The sequence below is a fragment of the Amblyomma maculatum genome, chromosome 10, assembly GCF_055883805.1.
Source record: "Amblyomma maculatum isolate TAMU_Amacu chromosome 10, ASM5588380v1, whole genome shotgun sequence".
Lineage (NCBI taxonomy): Eukaryota > Metazoa > Arthropoda > Arachnida > Ixodida > Ixodidae > Amblyomma > Amblyomma maculatum.
The window spans coordinates 59,904,595-59,923,542 of record NC_139353.1 but is presented as its reverse complement, the minus strand read 5'-3'; the positions used below and the strand labels follow the sequence as shown (position 1 = coordinate 59,923,542).

At 46.4% G+C, this 18,948-nt stretch overlaps 1 protein-coding gene across 2 annotated transcripts in view; it reads left to right on the top strand.

Moving 5' to 3' along the window:
- LOC146176628 (uncharacterized) overlaps positions 1-17,588 on the top strand; it is a 42,546-nt gene extending 24,958 nt beyond the window's left edge. For both annotated transcript variants that reach the window (XM_084582896.1, XM_084582897.1), the window contains 3 exons: positions 8,051-8,181; positions 11,126-11,343; positions 16,482-17,588. In XM_084582896.1, coding sequence (XP_084439022.1) covers positions 8,051-8,181; positions 11,126-11,343; positions 16,482-17,190 — 1,058 coding nt within the window. In that variant the 3' untranslated portion in view covers positions 17,191-17,588. The remainder of the gene's footprint in view (positions 1-8,050; positions 8,182-11,125; positions 11,344-16,481) is intronic.
- The last annotated feature ends 1,360 nt before the right edge of the window (positions 17,589-18,948 follow it).

Below are 18,948 nucleotides of genomic sequence, written 5' to 3'. Positions count from 1 at the left end.
AGCAAGCGCTGATTTCGTGCAGCAGTTCCGCAGCAGACAGCAGCATGGCAGCAGACGACGGCGGCATATATGCGATGTTGGATGGAGTGAGCCCGTTAATGTTGCCAGTGTCGCGCTACGCTTGCACGTCTGAACTGGCGCTGCATGAGTGTAGCACTTGCACGGCACTTGTACGGCACTTGCTGTGCCCTGCATGAACTAGTGTAGATCGTGCAGGGTGAATGGAACGGACCTTTAGCTTTGGCAGTGTTGCATTTGATGTATGAAACGGAGTATGAAAGAGCGGCAAGGAGAGACACCATATCAAAAGTGGAAACCAGTATGGCTAAAAGTCGTTTCCCTCGTAAACGTCTTCAGTTGGAGCATCCATTTGGCTAAAATGAGTTCTTGGTGGAGCAACAGGTTCAACGTCCAACACGAGCGTTCTTCAGAGGCTAGTCCGAACAGAAAGTTCATGCCATGGGCTTGAGTAACCACAAGGTCTCGCATATGGTGGGAGAATTTAGGATTAAGTTTTTGTTTGCAGTTGCTTCCAGAACGTCCCAAAACAAGTACATCATGGCGTGTTTGCTGTTATAATGAAACATTATTCATTGGTTTTATGTACATCGCATAGACGGCTGTTAAAAGGGGGTAAAATATATATATATATATATATATATATATATATATATATATATATATATATATATATATTTCTTATAGAGGAATATGTTAGCAGGTAGAGCTTCGGTGAGTAGCTTAATTTAAACACCACGAGGTATATCTGGTTCAGGCGAAATGTCTGCGGTGCTGGGGGATGGGGGGAGGAGGGGTGCGATGACGTAATCACGTTCAAGCATTTATAAAAATAGACGTCATGCGAAAGAAAAGTTTTGTTCGCTTATATATTATCTTCGCGAGGTACATTGGGGGTATATATGTAGTCGGTTCGAGTGCCTACCGCACTAGTCCTGAACTTTACTAGCGAAATGAGAGGCGAAATGATACGACACCAGCTTGAGCGGTGCAAAAAAAAAAAAAAAAAAAAAAACGGCTGTGTCACTATTTTTATACTAACGTTATTTTGTTTGTTCCTTTAAAAAAGAAAACTAGGGTACGGTGACGCTCCTTCTACAGAAGGAGCTGTGCACGCTTCGCATAACACCTCCAGTTACGCTGTCGGAGTTGGTACATTAAAATGGCCGTCCTTTTGTGCTTGGAAAGGCTCTTGTGAAGAGGTAGAATGACTATTTCTTGTCTGAAAATTTGGAGTTCGAAGTTGTAGTCTTTCCTCCCGTCACTCGGTTTCCGTTTTCAGTGCAAGTAGAAATATGCTTTCACTAAATTAGTCATTGCGTGCCAGCTTCAATTTGTCTTCGCTGTTTCGTTTTGCGTCTCCTTCGATGTAATGAAAGAACACCGGCGAAATTTTAATAGCCGGTGTTCGGGTACAACACAAGTGAAGGCATCAGCGTTCTGCGACTGAAGTTTTCTGCATATTGAACGTGTCCCAGTCAGGAAGTCGTGACGTGTCGGGTAGAAGTACTTCCTTCTTTCTCTCTTTCTTTTTTTTTTTTTTGCCAGTCCGGATGAATGCGCCTGAGCCAGCTGATAAGCGGCGTGTGCAACCAACGCCCTCCCTTTCGTCAACCGACGACCGTTGACGGCATATCTCAATAACGCACGAGCTTTTGCTCCTGGAAGAGTGTATGCGTATGCATGATGTGCGCGGAAATAGGGGCATAGCATGGTCGCAACCGCCTAGCGTACCTTCCAGACAGGAGGAGGCACCCTGTGACGAAAGGACCGAGTAAAAATCTATAACCGACGGAATAAAAATACTTGGAGAGGGGAAATTTCTCTTACGGTATTGTGGAACGTTGCAGAACTCGAAAAACACCTTCTTTTGAGCCAGTGCTCTTAATGGGGTAGAGAGATAGCCGGCGGTCGCTTACGCATAAAGCAAGCTGGTAATGTCGAAAGTCTCCTGGACGGATGGGATGTCTGTAGGTATGAGGTGGCCGTACAAGACTGCATTATGTGGACTTCAACGGGAGACTTTGGTGCAGTTTGTTGGCATGTTACCAGTATATACTGTAACACATCGGTCTCGTCTTTCGTTTTCAAGTGTTTTTAGTGTAACGTTGCGAAGACAGAGGCGCCCGCGGACTCAACACGAACTAAGGACTGCGTCGCTTGGACTTCCCAGCCAGCGGCGCGAAGTGATAGTCGTCGGGTGCGAGGTAATGCTGTCTGTAAGTTTGCGGCGGCTGACGATAGCTCGTGCGCAACTCGCTTCGACTGAATTTCCACCTGTGGGGCCCAATCATCGCATACAGAGAACCTGCAATAAAGTTTGCTGTATCGATCGACGTGCCGCAGCGCACAGCATAGCCAGAAGAGCAAGTGTTTTTATAGGCGCTCCCGTAGGGCTTTTTCACGTCCCGCGTCCGCTTACAGGTATCACTTCAGCTTGCGCGCTATGTCGGAGCGACGTATGGATTGTGTCAGCCATAGGCGCATATCTCTAACCCTTCAGAATATGGTGGGTCGTTTATCGCCAACCAAGCGGCTGACAGCAGCAGTTTTTGTGGCCACGTCGTGGAACAACTGCAGCGCCGTCGCCTAAGCAGGGCAGGTAAGCTACAAATTGCAGAACTATACTTCACTATATAGTAGAAAGGGGACCTTTCTCCGTATCCTTCACGCGGATGCGGCCTCGCATGCACGAGCGGTGCGCTTCGACCCCTGCCTTCCGAATCCCGAAATCGCATTCGAAGCTGCCGCAGCTCAGGCACATTGCTAGTTTGGTCCAAAGGCTGCCGATTTAACAAAATAAATGACACGAGCAGTATGATGCGCTTCCAAGGTAATGCCACAGGAAGTGACAGATGTTGCGTCGTATACAAGGAACGAAACAACAAGAAGCAGCGCTGAAACATCCTGTAGTGCAGTCAGCAAGATCTGATAATAAATAAATCTTCCTCGTGAAATCATGTCATGTTCTTCCTTTCCTAATACATCGATACTGAGCGTCGGTTTGCTTTTGCACTTCACTGTGTCGGAGTCCATGCTTCTGCTGCAGCTACACTTCCTCGGACATCATACGTCCAAATACAAAACGTGGAGAAATGCCCTGATGACGATCGCGCTGTCTACGCAGCGCTCGGGAACCGACGAAAAAGCAGTCAAAGCAAGTTGCCAACGCAGTATCGTTAGCCGCCGTTAACATGCCGATGGCTTCGCGAAGCTTGTGGCAGTCCAAGACACGCTGTCCGTCGTTTTGTGCTATGACTGCGTTCGGGTGCCTCTGCAGGTTTGCTTGAATCCGCCTTTTTCACAAGGCCGCTCTGCGCATGCGCGCCTCTCCCCTGGTTTAAAACAAACCATCAAACCCAGCTGCGCATGCGCAGTACTTAGCCTCCGCGATCGGCGCAGCCGTAGCTGATCTCGGAGGCTATGTGTAGGTAATTATTGTGACAGGCGTACGCGATAGATGGTGTTAGCTGTCAATAACACACACCGCCATTTCAACTAGTAGCAGAAGAATTTTCAACCACTCCCAGAGGGCGCCACAGTTTGTGACACAGAGAGCGTTTTGGTTTGGTTTGGTTTGTGGGGTTTAACGTCCCAAAGCAACTAAGATTATGAGTCCCCCCTCCGGCCCCAAGCTGGGGTAGCGGGCCGCAAAGTCCAACCGAAGTACAGCTCAATGATATCAGAGAGCGTTTTGTTTTGTTTATTTCTTTTCCGTTCGTGATCTGTATAAAATATACGTCACCCACCGGTCTTTGTAGAAGTGTCTCACTGAGCATGCACCACCCAACCTACCCCACCGCTTGGTACATGAAATGCCTTGATCCCGCCAGAGTAAAAAGTGTATATACTAGTTGCCATGCACGTAGCAAGGCCGCATAAATTGCTTGCCCTCGGTATCGTAAGGACGCAGTCACGGGTTATGTGAGCACATGATTCGTGATCGCAAGACCCGTCATTCCACCCTTATGTAACCCGCTAGCCATTGACACCTCTCTGTGCCAGCTGCAGGGGAAAGGTCTCTCCACTTACCTCTAATTCACCACGTCCCCTTCTCTTTGCCCTGGCCCACTAACTTCACATTAACATGGGCAAATATTGTCAAAGGTCTACGTTATTCTTTAATTGTGTTCGCTGTCTCTTCAAGATGTCGGTCACATTACTCGCATGGCTCGTGGGTCACGTGACCGATGAAATGAATGTAATCGTGCAATCTTTCAGACAGAAAAATTGGCAGTGGCTTAGCTTGGTTAAGCCTGGTAATTGCGAGAGCAATAGCTATGGCTACGCCTAGGTTCCCCCTTCATGGATCACTGCCTTGTCGTGGCGGAGGGGCTTGCGAAACTCGATGAAGTCGTGAGCTCTGCTGTGTAGGGCCACCCAAGATAGACAGGTCACGGCAGAGAGTTCTGACAAAATGTGATTCACTGGAGAAGGTAATGGCAACCCACTCCAGTATTTCCTGCCAAGAAAACCCTATGGCCAGTCACAATACCATTATCGATATGGCGCCGGAAGATGAGCCCCCCAGGTTGGAAGGCGTCCCACATGTTACTGGGGATGAACAAAGGGCGATTCCTAGTAGCTCCAGGACGAATGAAGCGGCTGGGCTAAAGCCAAAAGGACGCTCAGTTGTGGATGTGTCGGGAAGCGACCGGAAAGTCCGATGTTGCAAGGAGATATATCACATAGCAACATGGAATGTAAGATCTATGACGCAAGGTAAACTGGATATCGTCAAGCGAGAAATGGACAGATTGAACATTGATATTTTGGGTATCAGCGAGCTCAAGTGGACCGGAATGGGAGAATTTAACTCCGGCGACCATTATGTCTTTTATTGTGGGCACGAATCCAAGAGAAGGAATGGGGTCGCTCTCATAGTAAACAGAAGAATGGGCAAAGCAGTGCTAGGGTGCAACCCCAAAAACGACCGAATGATTTCACTTCGGATCCAAGGTCACCCTTTCAACATAACAGTTATCCAAGTCTATGCACCGACCACTGCTGCTGAAGAAGCTGACGTTGAGAGATTTTATGCGGACCTACAATGCCTTTTAGACCGCACCCCATCATCAGACGTCGTTTTTCTCCTAGGAGACTGGAATGCTAAGGTCGGGAGTGAAGAAATATCCGGAATTACAGGCAAGTTCGGTCTTGGTGAGCCAAATGAAGCTGGGCAGAGGCTAGTAGAGTTCTGTCAAGAAAACAACCTGACCATAGCGAATACTCATTTTCAACAGCACAAGAGGCGCCTGTACACATGGATTTCACCGGACGGTCTGTACAGGAATCAGATCGATTATATTATTTGCCGGCAGAGATGGAGAAGCGCTATACAAGCAGTAAAAACAAGGCCTGGGGCCGATTGTGGCACCGATCATCAGCTTCTTGTTGCCAAAATTAAGCTTCGATTGAGGAAAACGCAGAAAACTAGAAGGCCTTTTAGGTATGATCTGGATCAGATTCCATTAGAATATGCTGTGGAAGTGAGGAATCGATTTCAAGAATTAGATCTAGAAGACAAAGAGCCCGAAGAGATGTGGACTGATGTTCGTGATATAATACAAGAAGTTGCTACTAAGGTAGTTCCAAAGCAAAAGAAATGCAAAAAAGCAAACTGGCTATCTGAAGAGGCTTTGCAAATAGCTGAGGAAAGGAGGATGGCAAAAGGTATGGAGGAAAGAGAAAGATACAAGGTTCTCAATGCGGATTTTCAGAAAATAGCAAGGAGAGATAAGAATGCCTTCCTGAACATACAGTGTCAAGCAGTTGAGGACAACAGCCAATTAAGGAACACAAGAGCTCTGTATAAGACAAAAGATATCAAGGGAAGCTTCTGTGCTAAGCTGGGTGTGATAAAGGACAAACGAGGCAAGGACCTCACTGAAGCCTCAGAGATAAAGAAGAGGTGGCAGGAATACACAGAAGAACTGTACAAGAAGGACCCGGATGTGCAAACCCAACATAGGACGGTTGTGATTACTGATCTCGAGCCGGGCATCCTGAAGAGTGAAGTTGAATGGGCCTTAGCCAGCCTTGCTAAGAACAAAGCTAGCGGAATTGATGGTATTCCAGCTGAGTTGCTTCAAAACCTCAACCACGACGCTGTTAACACACTGCATACATTATGTAAAAAGATTTGGACAACCCTGCAGTGGCCACAGGATTGGAGGAGGTCAGTTTATATCCCCATTCCAAAGAAAGGCAGTGCCAAAGATTGTTCCAACTACCGCACGATCGCGCTTATTTCGCATGCTAGCAAGGTGATGTTAAAAATCCTGCAAGGTAGGCTGCAGCAGTATGTGGATCGGGAGCTTCCGGACGTGCGAGCTGGGTTTCGCAAGGGCAGAGGAACTAGAGACCAAATTGCCAACCTTCGCTGGATCATGGAAAAAGCAAGAGAGTTCCAGAAACCCATTTACTTCTGCTTTATTGATTATGCGAAAGCGTTTGACTGCGTAGATCACAGCAGATTGTGGCAAGCTCTCCAAGAGATGGGAGCTCCAATTCACCTCATCTGTCTCCTCAGGAACCTTTATGAAGGGCAAGAGGCCACAGTCAGAACTGGGCATGGTCTTACTGATTGGTTTCCGATTGAGAAAGGGGTGAGGCAAGGCTGCATACTGTCGCCCTGCCTATTTAACCTATATGCAGAGTGCATCATGAGGAAGGCCGGTCTGGACGAGTCTTCAGCTGGAGTGAAGATTGCTGGAAAACGTATCAACAACCTTAGATATGCGGATGATACCACTTTAATGGCAGAAAGTGAAGTGGAACTCAAGAGACTTCTGATGCGCGTACAAGAAGAGAGTGAGAAGTTTGGGCTTAAACTGAACATTAAAAGGACGAAGATCATGGCGTCTTGCCCTATCAAGTCCTGGAGCATCAATGGACAAGAAGTGGAAGCTGTGACAGATTTTCTGTTCTTGGGCGCCAAGATTACCTCGGAAGGAGACCGCAGCCATGAAATTAGGAGACGCCTGCTTCTGGGAAAGAGAGCAATGGTTAGCCTTGACCGAGTAGTAAAGAGCAGAGACATTAGTCTGCCAACCAAGATCCGTATAACCCGTGCTATGGTCTTTCCAGTTGTGATGTATGGATGCGAGAGTTGGACTGTGAAAAAGGCTGACCGCCGAAGAATTGACGCGTTTGAATTGTGGTGCTGGCGAAGACTCTTAAGAGTTCCTTGGACTGCCAGAAGATCAAATCAGTCGATATTGTCGACCATAAACCCTGACTGCTCATTGGAGGGTCAAATTCTAAAGTTAAAGCTCAGCTACTTTGGTCATCTGATGAGAAGAGAGGAGTCGCTGGAGAAAGATTTGATGTTGGGAAAGGTTGAGGGTCGCCGGAGAAGGGGTAGGCAGCGAACGCGATGGTTAGATGGCATTCTCGAGGCATTGCAGATGAAGCTATGTGATGTTAAGAAGATAGTGAGAGACCGGAAAGCGTGGCGTGACATGGTCCATAGGGTCACGAAGAGTCGGACACGACTGAACGCCTGAACTGAACTGACGCCTAGGTTCAGCTGGTGGTGTAGCTGGTTGTGGTGCTTGTGGTTATGCTTATGGTTATGCAGTGATTCACTCTGGCCACGGCATATGTTCAACGTCACTCCGGCTGTAGCGCTCCCTCACGGAGGGAGCGGAAGTTAGGCCGCGTTTGGTAGCTACCGCCTCGCGAGTTGACGGCGCGAGTTGGGGCCCCTGTTTTTGCGCAGCTGTGCTTGGCGGCGCGCCAAAGGTCACGCTAAAGGTCAATGGTAGCTACCGCCTGGCTACGCGAAGGGCTGAAAAGTGAAAGTAATATTGCTTTCGCAATAAAAACTTTATTAATAGGTAGAAAATCAGGGTGCGCAGGCGCCCGGATCCCCGCACGACCCCAGTGCATGCAACAAAATTTTATGCGGAGGACGAGAACGATACATGGGAGGCCTGCATACGTACAGAAGTTGAGGGTGTACAAAGAAAAAGAAGAAAAGAAGCATTGACTAAATAAACGCTGAAAAAATCATTGCGTTTACACTCAGGGAACCGTACGTGGTCTGCACGCGGAATCATGGAGTCCTCTGTCAGAAGCCCCTCCGCTTCGAAAGCACCGCTGTTTCACCCGCCATCAAGGACATCACCCAGTGCCAGCATGGAAGCAACTTTTATGAAAGTAAGTATACCTAAAATTACAAAACAGGGGAGGGGGGAGGGGAATGGCATTTTTAAAAAGGCTGTTTAGTTCAACAATGAACACATAGTTGACGATCAACCGCCCCTTCCGACTGTCCTTGACACATCAACACGAAGCATGTCTGAGATAAAATGAACAGTTTCGCACATGTAATGATGGCAAATTACTGCACATATGTTCAAGCAGAGAATAACTTTTAAGACTTTCTGAACTAGGCAGCGGCATAGCTATAAAGTTGGAGACTGAGTTTTCGTGCTTGACCTTATTAGTTGACAATCCCCCCCCCCCCCCCCCCCCTCGCCCCCTTCTTTTCTTTCTAATGTCGAAGTTATAAACAGAGTCACTGCTGAAAGGCTCGCCACCTCACTTCTTAGCGCAGTAGCACAAAATAAATTAAACTGCCCAATCAGATTATCGCCACTCTCCTATTACCTAATATATGTCATCCTACAAAAATTATGTTAAACAGCACATGCACAAAGCACGGAATCTGTGAACGCAATGCAAGTAGTAAAGGAAGGTATTCAGACTAAATATGGCCTCAACGTATACGGATCAAATCGTGTATCAATACTTCAGAGCTTTCAGAATAGGACAACATCAGTGTTGTACAGTCAACCACCGTGCAGCAACATTTGGCGCACTTCAAAGAATAAAGCAGTTTTTATTATAATTTTGTGATTACAGATTATGCATAGATAAGGTTCTCTTTGGCGACCGCAAGTCTGAACGGATACGTGTACCAGGAAACCTAGATGTACATCGTGGAAAGTGCGAACGTGCACCTATGTTTGATAAAATAAGTTTTGTATGCGGCAAATACGAGGAAGACCACGTAGCCACCACAGCGGAACACTATGTAGCCTGCGTTGTACCGTCCTTGCCAAAAGTAACCAGGCTGCATGCTTCGCTTCTCGCTTGTATTCTAAAGCCGGCATGACATTCCAGAGGGTCACAACTTGTTAATAATTGAGAACAGGAGCTCGCCTTTACTTTGCACATATTTACAGCTTCAGAAGTGGTACGAATTTTCTACTACACGACTGAGAAATGAAACCTGCAGCCTGGTTACTTTTGGCAAAGACGGTACCTAATAAAACTGAAGATATAATAGTTCTGTTATATAATTATTATCGGGCATTCACATCCAAGATGCCGGACCGGAATTTTTGAGGGCTCGGTTCGGGTTTAGTAGCGCGGAAAAAGGGGCTATAGTTTGTATGCCCAAAACCATTTCTCATTTTCTCTTCCGGTACCTACACATGCGCCATGGCCAGGTTCCAACTCAGGTGTGAGAGCTAGCCTAAGGATCAGCTCGTACATAACCCCTTGTATTCGTATCTGCAGATAAATGTTTCCACCACTGACACCTCCGGATCAGTTAAGAAGCTGAACTACTTTCCGAAGTACCCGGGTTCGAGCCCGGTCGTGGCAGCCCCGCTTCGATGTAGGCAAAACGAAGAGACATTCGCTTGCAGTGCGATGTCAGTGTACATTAAATTTCCCCATATGGTCGAAATTACTCCGCAGCCCTCCACTACGTACGGCTCCTCTTTCTCTCTTTCCCCTTTCACTCCCACATTCCTTCCTTTCCCTACGGCGAGTTCAGGCGTTCACGGAGAAATCTGACAGATACCGCACTTTTCCTTCCCTGTAAACTAATGTGCACCTATCTTTGCCTCTCCAGCTATGTTTCCTCGCTCTGAAGCGGCTGCAATCGCTCTTCTCTTGGCCAATTTACAGTGGTGAAAATGGCAAAAAGCAACGAAGAGTAGAACGCTTCACTACGCCATGTATCAGCCAAGCTCAGCCAGTCCGGCCGCTTCAGCTGTAACGAGCCAGAAGTTACAGTGCGGCTGTCTAGTTTAACCATGTTAGCACGTATTGCGTATCATCACTTCACCTTGACATTTGACGGCTGATACAACTTCACGTGTTCCCTCTTGTAATTGATGGCGTCCTCGACTTCATAGTCTACGCCATGCATCGGCCAAGAACAACCTGTCCGGCAACTTGACCTTCAAGAAGCCAAAGGTCACAGTGTCGAGAATAGCCATGGTACCAGCTATGGTGTACGACCACTTCACCATTGCCCTTGAATTTGACGGCAGATACAGCATCATGTGTTCCCTCTTCTAGTTATTGACGACGTCCTCGACTGTTTAGTCGCTGAAACACAATGTCTGTCCATGCCTAAACCTAAGCCTAACGAAAGCAAAAGCAAGCAGAATCACGCCTCAGCTTCTCCTAATTAGGGTTAGCAGGGTCAAACTGCAGTCCTTCTTTGTGTGTGTTCTACAGCGCCGACTACAAATGCGGGTTTTGTTGTATCATGCGACATATAAGGAAGGCTTTCACATTAATAGCAGTTAACCATAAACGTTGCGCGTTAAATAGAGATTAAAATTTTTTCTGCTTACATTCTCAAAGTTAATATTGATGAATAAAACTCAAGAACAGAGCGGAACTTAAATACCACTCAAAGGAGCCTCTCTAGCCAAGGTCATCGGCCGATTCTCCTCATGATGTCGTGGATAATCCCCTTGGACCATGCTAGTCGTACATCGCAGGGCGTGGCAGGTAAAAGGAGATGATCCACGGCCTAACCCGGTTAACCGCAACGTCACGAATATCGGCCGACGCCTTTGACTAAAAGCCCACATTTGAAAGATATACGAAGCAATGCCCGCTATATCCGACTGTCTTTGTATATGTCGTGCTGATCTTGAGTTCAGTAGATTTTCAGCGCAAAGATTGCCCCTTCCTGTTTAGCTTCTGCTAGCAAAGAACTCTTATAGTTTAAGCGGGGATATGTCGCCTCATCTTATAAGCTATATCAAATCATTATTGCACTTGTATCGTGATTCTGTGGCACCCTTACGTGTGGCACCCTTACCTGTGATCTCGCTTTCAAAACTTGCAGAACAACAAGGAGAGGTTTCTGGACAACAAAGCGCTGTCAGACGTGGTGTTCATCCTGCGACCTGGAAGCGACCGTGTCCCAAGGACCGTCCACGCCCACAGGCAATACTTGGCCATGTCTAACGAGATGTTCTACATGAAGTTCTATCTGAACGAGCCCGACGAAACACAGTTCAACATCGATGATGTTCATCCGGACGGTTTCTACGGATTGCTGAAGTGAGCCTTCGCTCTGCGCATAAATACAATTAGCGTGCCTAAAGAGCAAATTATATAATATAATATGCATTGCCTGTAATCACCTATGGGACAGAAACGTGCAAGTTTTTGAAAAGGCTTTAGCTTGAAGTTGGGTGAGCCTGAACATTTTTCAAAGGTTGGCTGCAGTATAACCGTAATAAAAGCTACGGCTATGAAATTCGCCTAGTACTTTTCTATACAGATTCAGCTTGCAATGTAGGAGATCTAAACTTGGTTAAAAGTTTGTATACGTGTTTATGTTATTTTCCCACTTATGCGCCACTCCGTGTGCTGTGCGATGTCAGTGCACGTTAAAGAACCCCAGGTGGTCTAAATTTCCGGAGTCCTCCACTACGGCGTCTCTCATAGCCTGAGTCGCTTTGGGACGTTAAACCCCACAAACCAACCAACCAACCAACCAATATCTACTGGCGTCAGAGTCCTGAAATATTGTACGAGAGTAAATACGGTTATGTCACGCATCTAGTCGGGATTAAAATAGTGCGCTCTGAGTCAAAAATATTTTTGTGCATGTGTTTTTCACCTTTATAAAGCTGCCACTTATTAATTTCTTTTATTGAGTCATAAAGATAGAAAGTGACTTTGGCATTGATTTTAGTTTCAGTCACATAAAAACCATTGGTTAAAATCTGCGGAAATTTTTATTCCTTTGTGTCTTATAATTCTAGATAAAACAGGTACATAAAGCCCCAAAAATGCTATTTAAAAATCTAGATAAAACCAAAACCTCCGAAGACTGCCCGCTTTGCGTTGGATGTCCTCATGAAAAACGACGAACAACATACTTTAATATGTGAATACACAAATACAGTGTATTTTCTGAAAGCTAAAAAATCCTATGTCAAACGTTTCTAATTTCATTTTTTATAATACAAGAAAAAATGCCAACAATACATTGCAAGCTTTAGCGTTTGACGTCATCATGAGCAATGACTAAAAAAGACTTTCTGAAGGTGCGGATACAAAGGTACTATATTTCTGAAAGTTAACAAAATGTTCTGGTAGAAGGTTGTAAAGTTTTCAAATCGTTGTTATTTTTATGAAACGGCAGCATCCAAACTTAAATTTTGAACTGTGCAGCGAGCTGAAATCAAAGCCAAAAATTGCGGAGCTTTATCCCGAGAGCCAGCTCTGTTAAGCATGGCTACACATTAACCTGACGCATTCGGACTGGGAAGTAGTTCATTCATGGCGACACTGAGCAACCAGGCACCGGCGAAGCAGTTGTTAACCTTGTTAACCCCCCTGTCCAGTCTCGTGGTATCACAGCGGAGAGGCTCAGAGCGAGCGCCGCAGTGGGTCACGTGAAGTGACGTCACTGATCCCGTCTCCGTTGCGGCGACTCATGGTCAAACGCGCGATTGAATCACCTTGGGAGTTGCGAAGGGCGGAGAGCAGGCCTCAGGCTCTAAAAATTAGTGGGACGCACAAGCTTCGTCTAGAGAGTTCACGCAACCGCGCCTAAATTGACTCTGCAGTATCGATAGTTTTTGGTAGTATCGATAGTATAAAAAGGTTGTCCGTAAAGTATCGTTAAAATATCGATACCTCCATTAATCGATAGTATTACTATCAGTACTGCATATGATAGAACTACTATCGGTAGTACCATCGATAGCTTTACCATCGATACTACCGTCGACAGAATAACTATTGGTAGTACCGATGATGCCGCCATTCATACTACTGGAGTGCTATCAATAGACTGCGATGACGAGAGACTTGTCAAAATTGTCACCACCTCCATACCACGCATTCGGGAACCAAGCATATGCTTCATTGAGTTCGCTGTGTTTATTGTACACAGCAGGGGTTCGCAAACTTATTTGCCTCAGGCAACCACAACAGCTATGAATGTGTGCCAAGGAACCCCCTCCCGCACTTGCAAACCATCTTTGGCAAATCTGTGCCAAGAACAGTGCCAGGTTCAACAAACCAGGCACTGTTCCTGGTCCATGAAGTGAAAAAAAAAAAAAAAAGGGGGGGGGGGGGGGGAGGAGGGCTTACTATCGGGAGATAGGAGCTCACGGTACCCACGAAAGCGTCCCGAGGAAACTCTGGGTTCCGCGGAACCCAGTTTCAGAACCCCTAGTATACATGCAGTATCGATTGAGTCACTGTCGATTTCCTAGCGATACTGTATACATGCAACAGTGCGGACTCACTGCAGCATGAATTGGTTTCCCAAATGCGTGCTATGGAGCTGGTGACAATTTTGGCAGTGCTCTCCATTCTCGCACTTTACGCGTCACAGATCTCTGCAGACCAGTGAGCAGCAATGGACGTAGTGGTCATTGAGGATGTTCATTGAGGGTACTACCGATAACACTATCTACATTTGTTTTACCATCAATATTTCGATAGTGATTCAACTATAAATAGTATTGATAGTACTATCATAACTTAGCATTTCTACCTGATCAGTATAACTGCCATCGTTAACAGTATATGAATAGAATTCAACGGAAAAAAGTGAAGCAGGAAGGATAAGAAAGTTAGGTGGGCGGATCAGACTAGGGAGTTCGCCGAGACAAGCTAGCTGACACAGGACTGGTTTAAGTGGGCGCAAATGGCCGGCGGTATGTATTCCTGTAGGAGTAGTCAGGCTGGTGAAGATGATTACGACGGCGTATCAGACCGCTTCATCCACGTTCGCTCATGAATATCCCTAGATGGCTTCTACGCATTGTTGAAATGAACATCTGCATTACGACTAAACACCTCAATCAGCAGTTAAGGAGAAAGAGCTATGCTAAAGACGTCAGGTCATTGGTATTGAATCACGACGCATCCAAGTAAACCTATTACAGTCGCATGTAGAAGAAGAGTAGGACCAGCCTCCGAAAGACAGCATTGAAGTATGTCAGTGTGTGTTTGTTGCGGGCGTTTGTGCAGAAAGTTCAGAATTCCTTAGCTCTAAATTAAGCATCCTAGACAATTGATTTGGCATGCTCTTAGGCGTGCTAGTTGCAATTAGAAGGTGAGGAGGAAGACGAAAACGTTTATTAATGCGAAAGCATTACTTCGCTATGTCCACAGATTTCTGTCCGCAGACCGTGTCCGCAGAACATGTCCGCAAAATCGGGTCCGCAGCAGTTTTAAGTAATTGAGAAGTGGTAGAGGTTAATGAGTGGTGTCAATCGCTCGAGGGTGTCGTAATGTTGCTGCAGAAAAAATTAATAGGCCAGTAAGTTAATTAAATAGTTAACTAGAACAACTGGTCCGCAGAAAAGAAAAGGCGCAGTATCTGCCTCACTTATTCTGTGGGCACCTGAACCGCGCCGTAAGCGAATGGAGGAAGTTGGGAGTGAAAGCGGAAAGACAGAAAAGGGTGCCGTAGTGGATTTGACGTCAAGGATGTGACGTCACGCAACCGGAAGTAGAGCCGAAAAAAAAGGGCATAGGAAGGGATTGGGGCACAATTTGAAAGTACCAAAGACTAAAATGGGCAAAAAAAGTGAAATAATGTGAGGTAAAGGAAGTGACGCCACGCAACTAGAAGTAGAGCCGAAAAAGGGCATAGGAAGGAAATGGCGCGCAATTTGAAGGTACCAAAGACTGAAATGGGCAAACAAGAAGTGAATTAACCAACTAGAAGCAAGCAGAAGCAACCAACAGCAGCATCCGTGCTTTCGAATTACTCAAATGCAGATTCTGCAGTGATCTTTAATTTTTTTCATCTACGAAAAGGTGTTAACTGGGGAAGTGGTTGGAGACCTCAGTCCAGCAACCCAATGGCCTTGGCCAACAAAAGCACCAGTTAGAGGAGCACTAGTTAGCTCTGCATAGTCATGCTTGCCACGTTTATCTCCCACTGCTAGAGTGGCGCGTCTGGTATTTGTAAACACAACAAGCGCGTGACGCTCCACGCCTTATCATACTTAATAAAATCAATTCATATACTTACATTGTTATTTCATGGCCTTTCATGGGTTTTGTACGTGATGGTATGAGGTGCATGTGCACGTTGATGTGCTTTCTCCTCTATCAGCCTCACAGAATCATATGTTATTAACGATGGTGCTGCTTAGCAACAGCCAACTGCCAGAAGAGCAGAGAAACGTAGTCTCGCAATAGAGCTTAATTTTATTGACACTTTAAGAAGTCACGAACATATATAATTTATTTTCGGGGCTAGAAAAGAAAACTGGGCCCGTATTGACAGTTTGCGTCGTTATCGGAGTGTCGCTATTTCATGTGACTCCGAGTCATCTGATTGGTCGAAACGCCGGGACCGGGTATTGCTACTGCGAAACCGGAAAAGGTGGCAACATCATGTTCCGGCGTTTCCACCAATCGATGACTCAAGGTCACGCGAGATAGCGACACTTTCGATAACGACTCAAACTCAGAATACGGGCCCTGCTTCATTTTAGCGGCCACAAAACCGCGGTATTGTGATCCTTCAACAGGGAAAAAATGCGCACAGGAGTCTCCCGTGCTCGGTCTTTGAGGCCATATCGTTGGCAAAAAAAACAAAAAAACAAAATTAGTTTACCCTTACTTTATTATTATTCCCACAGTGAATAATATGACAGAAGAAAAAACTGGCTTCTTTATCAGAAGTCATGCAGCGGAGCCAATTTGAAATAACAGCAGCAAATGGTATCTCAGCAGCCGTTTCCGAGGAAAATTGTCGGGAAAGAGTATGCTCTAAACAGGTAAGAACGGACGGAAGGGGAGGCAAAAATATTTCACCTCTCAAAAGGCAACTAGGTCAGAATATAGACAGCACAGAGCCTATAATCCCTTACGCATTAAGGGAATACGCAGTTTGCCCGCTCAAAACACTGCGCGCAGTAAGTAGCTGAGTCCATTACAATCTACAATGAGTGAGTGAGTGAGTGAGTGAGTGAGTGAGTGAGTGAGTGAGTGAGTGAGTGAGTGAGTGAGTGAGTGAGTGAGTGAGTGAGTGAGTGAGTGAGTGAGTGAGTGAGTGAGTGAGTGAGTGAGTGAGTGAGTGAGTGAGTGAGTGAGTGAGTGAGTGAGTGAGTGAGTGAGTGAGTGAGTGAGTGAGTGAGTGAGTGAGTGGTTTGACAAGTGATGCATCCTGTTGAGAGGCCATACCTTACCCCTCGTCGCTTCGTCGCTTGCAGGTACCTGTACAGCGGCATGTTCAGACCCATAACATTCGAAGAGGCCATGTTCACCCGTGAGGCGGCCAAGCACTATCATGAACTGGAGCTTATCAAAGAGAGCACCAAGTACATCGTGGACAACCTGACTCCGGAAAGGGTCTGCCCGCTCTTGGACTGTCTGGATACCAGAGACCTAACAATAATCGACAAAGAGGCCATTACGATGCTGAAAAATAGCGGCACCGAAGTGCTTCGCTCAGACACTTTCGTCAAGTGCAGCGACACCACCTTAAACGTCGTCCTAGACGTCGTGGGGAACGTGACGGAGAAATTCGTATTCGACTCCGTAGAACAGTGGGCAATTGAAAAAAGCCGCAAGGTCCTGCACGCCGATGGAACCCTGTTGTCGAGAGAGGATGCGATGCGACCTTTCTTGCCCCAGCTAAGGTTACTGAACCTAAGTCCAAAGGACTACGTCAGCGGTCCTGGTAAGTTAAGGAAGCTGCTCACGGACCACGACAATTACGCCATTCTTGGAAACATCGTCGAGCCTGCTTCATTGCGTCTCCCGCCTTGGACGAACCGCGATTACAATACTCGAAGCCAGTTTCACACTCACTACAGAATCTATTCGTCTGAGAACGAAGCGCCTGATTCAAAACTGCCACCACGGAGTTCTAGGAGCTCTGTTTCCAGCAAAGATGGCGACTCATGGAATGGTTTGTAACAGATGTTGCTTTGCAGTCTTGCACACTTTTACGAAGTCCTGGATGCCAGCATGCCTTATCAACGAAGGAGACTCGGATAATAAAAAATTGAATCACCTTATGTTTCAATAGGCAATTAGCACACACATATAACACTAATGGCCTCTGAGACAAGAATGAGAGAGAGGCACGTTCTCTCTGTTACATCTTTATTGCGCGGAGTTCATGTCCAGACGGCCAGGGAGGCCACGGTTGCGTAACATAATGAGCTTGGTAAATGTCAGGCTTTGGTATATTTCCGTTCACTTCTGGAGCAATTTTGTTGTTTATTATTTTTCCCGCTTCAGTGAGAGTTTTTACAGAACAAGAACTCGCACTTTTTCTATGCACTGTAATAAAAGCACATTTCTTCGAAAAATTTTCATTTACATTTGTTTACTTTTACAAAGTATCTGCGGCATCAACCCGTCAGCACTGTTAAGAGACGCTTTGTCCTCACTGTCAAAAGTAGTTTAAAAGAGTAGTTTCGCGAATATTATCACGTGCAGTACAAGTAGCGACACTTAGTTTCACTTTAAGCTCTTTAACGTCAGATACCCTCAAAAACACTGGCAGAGTGTGGCAACCAATTTTTAAAGCAAAATCTTTACTGGCTTTGTCTGTCCAAAGTAATTGGCACAGTAAATTTGACCTCAGGTGTGGCACGAGGAGCTGGCATTACCCGCTTCTTCGCATGTGCGGAGTGCAGAGCCAGCGGCGATCGCCTCACTGCTGCTGCTACGCTTCTTCTACTTCGCACTCCTGGCAAACTTCATTCGTATAGGTACATATCTCCACAAATATACATTAGCTCAGCTCAGCCGTTCAGTCGTGTCCGACTCTTTGTGACCCTATGGACCATATCACGCCACGCTTTCCGGTCTCCCACTATCTTCCTAACATCGCATAACTTCATCTGCAGCGCCTCGAGGATGCCATTAAACCATCGCGTTCGCTGCCTATCCCTTCTCCGGTGACCCTCACCTTTCCCAACATTAAATCTTTCTCCAGCGACTCCTCTCTTCTCATCAGATGACCAAAGTAGCTGAGCTTTAACTTTAGAATTTGACCCTCCCATGAGCAGTCAGGGTTTATGGTCGACAATATCGACTGATTTGATCTTCTGGCAGTCCAAGTAACTCATCTCAAGAGTCTCCGCCAGCTCCACAATTCAAACGCGTCAATTCTTCGGCGGTCAGCCTTCTTCACAGTCCAACTCTCGCATCAATACATCACAATTGGAAAGACCATATTTACCTGACAAAATTACACACAGCCACAACTGCCCACCTGGCTCGCCTCCTGGGACCTTCCCCTCCAAAATGTCCTCGACACCTTCGTGTCGTCTAGGCCTGGCTGTGGCGTCCATGTTAGGTTCGCAGGCAGCCATTGAGGAGTCACGTGTTGGAACCAGTGCTTCGGCTGCGCTTCTCGATGTTCGCCCACAGCAATCATCATCATCATCACCACCAGCCTGACTATACCCACTGCAGGGCGAAGGCCTCTCCCATATTTCTCCACTTGACCCGGTTCTGTGCTAGCTGCATCCACTTGACCCCCGCGAACTTCTTAACCTCATCCACCCACCTAATGCTTTCCTTCCCTTACACAGCAAACCGTGCCTGATCATGTTTCAACGAGCTTCCGCCCGGTAAAGTAGATCCAGGCCTGTATGAGTCTAACCTGGCTCGCAGCACAGCATAATCAAAGATAATAAAGCTTTTCCTTGCATAAAAGGG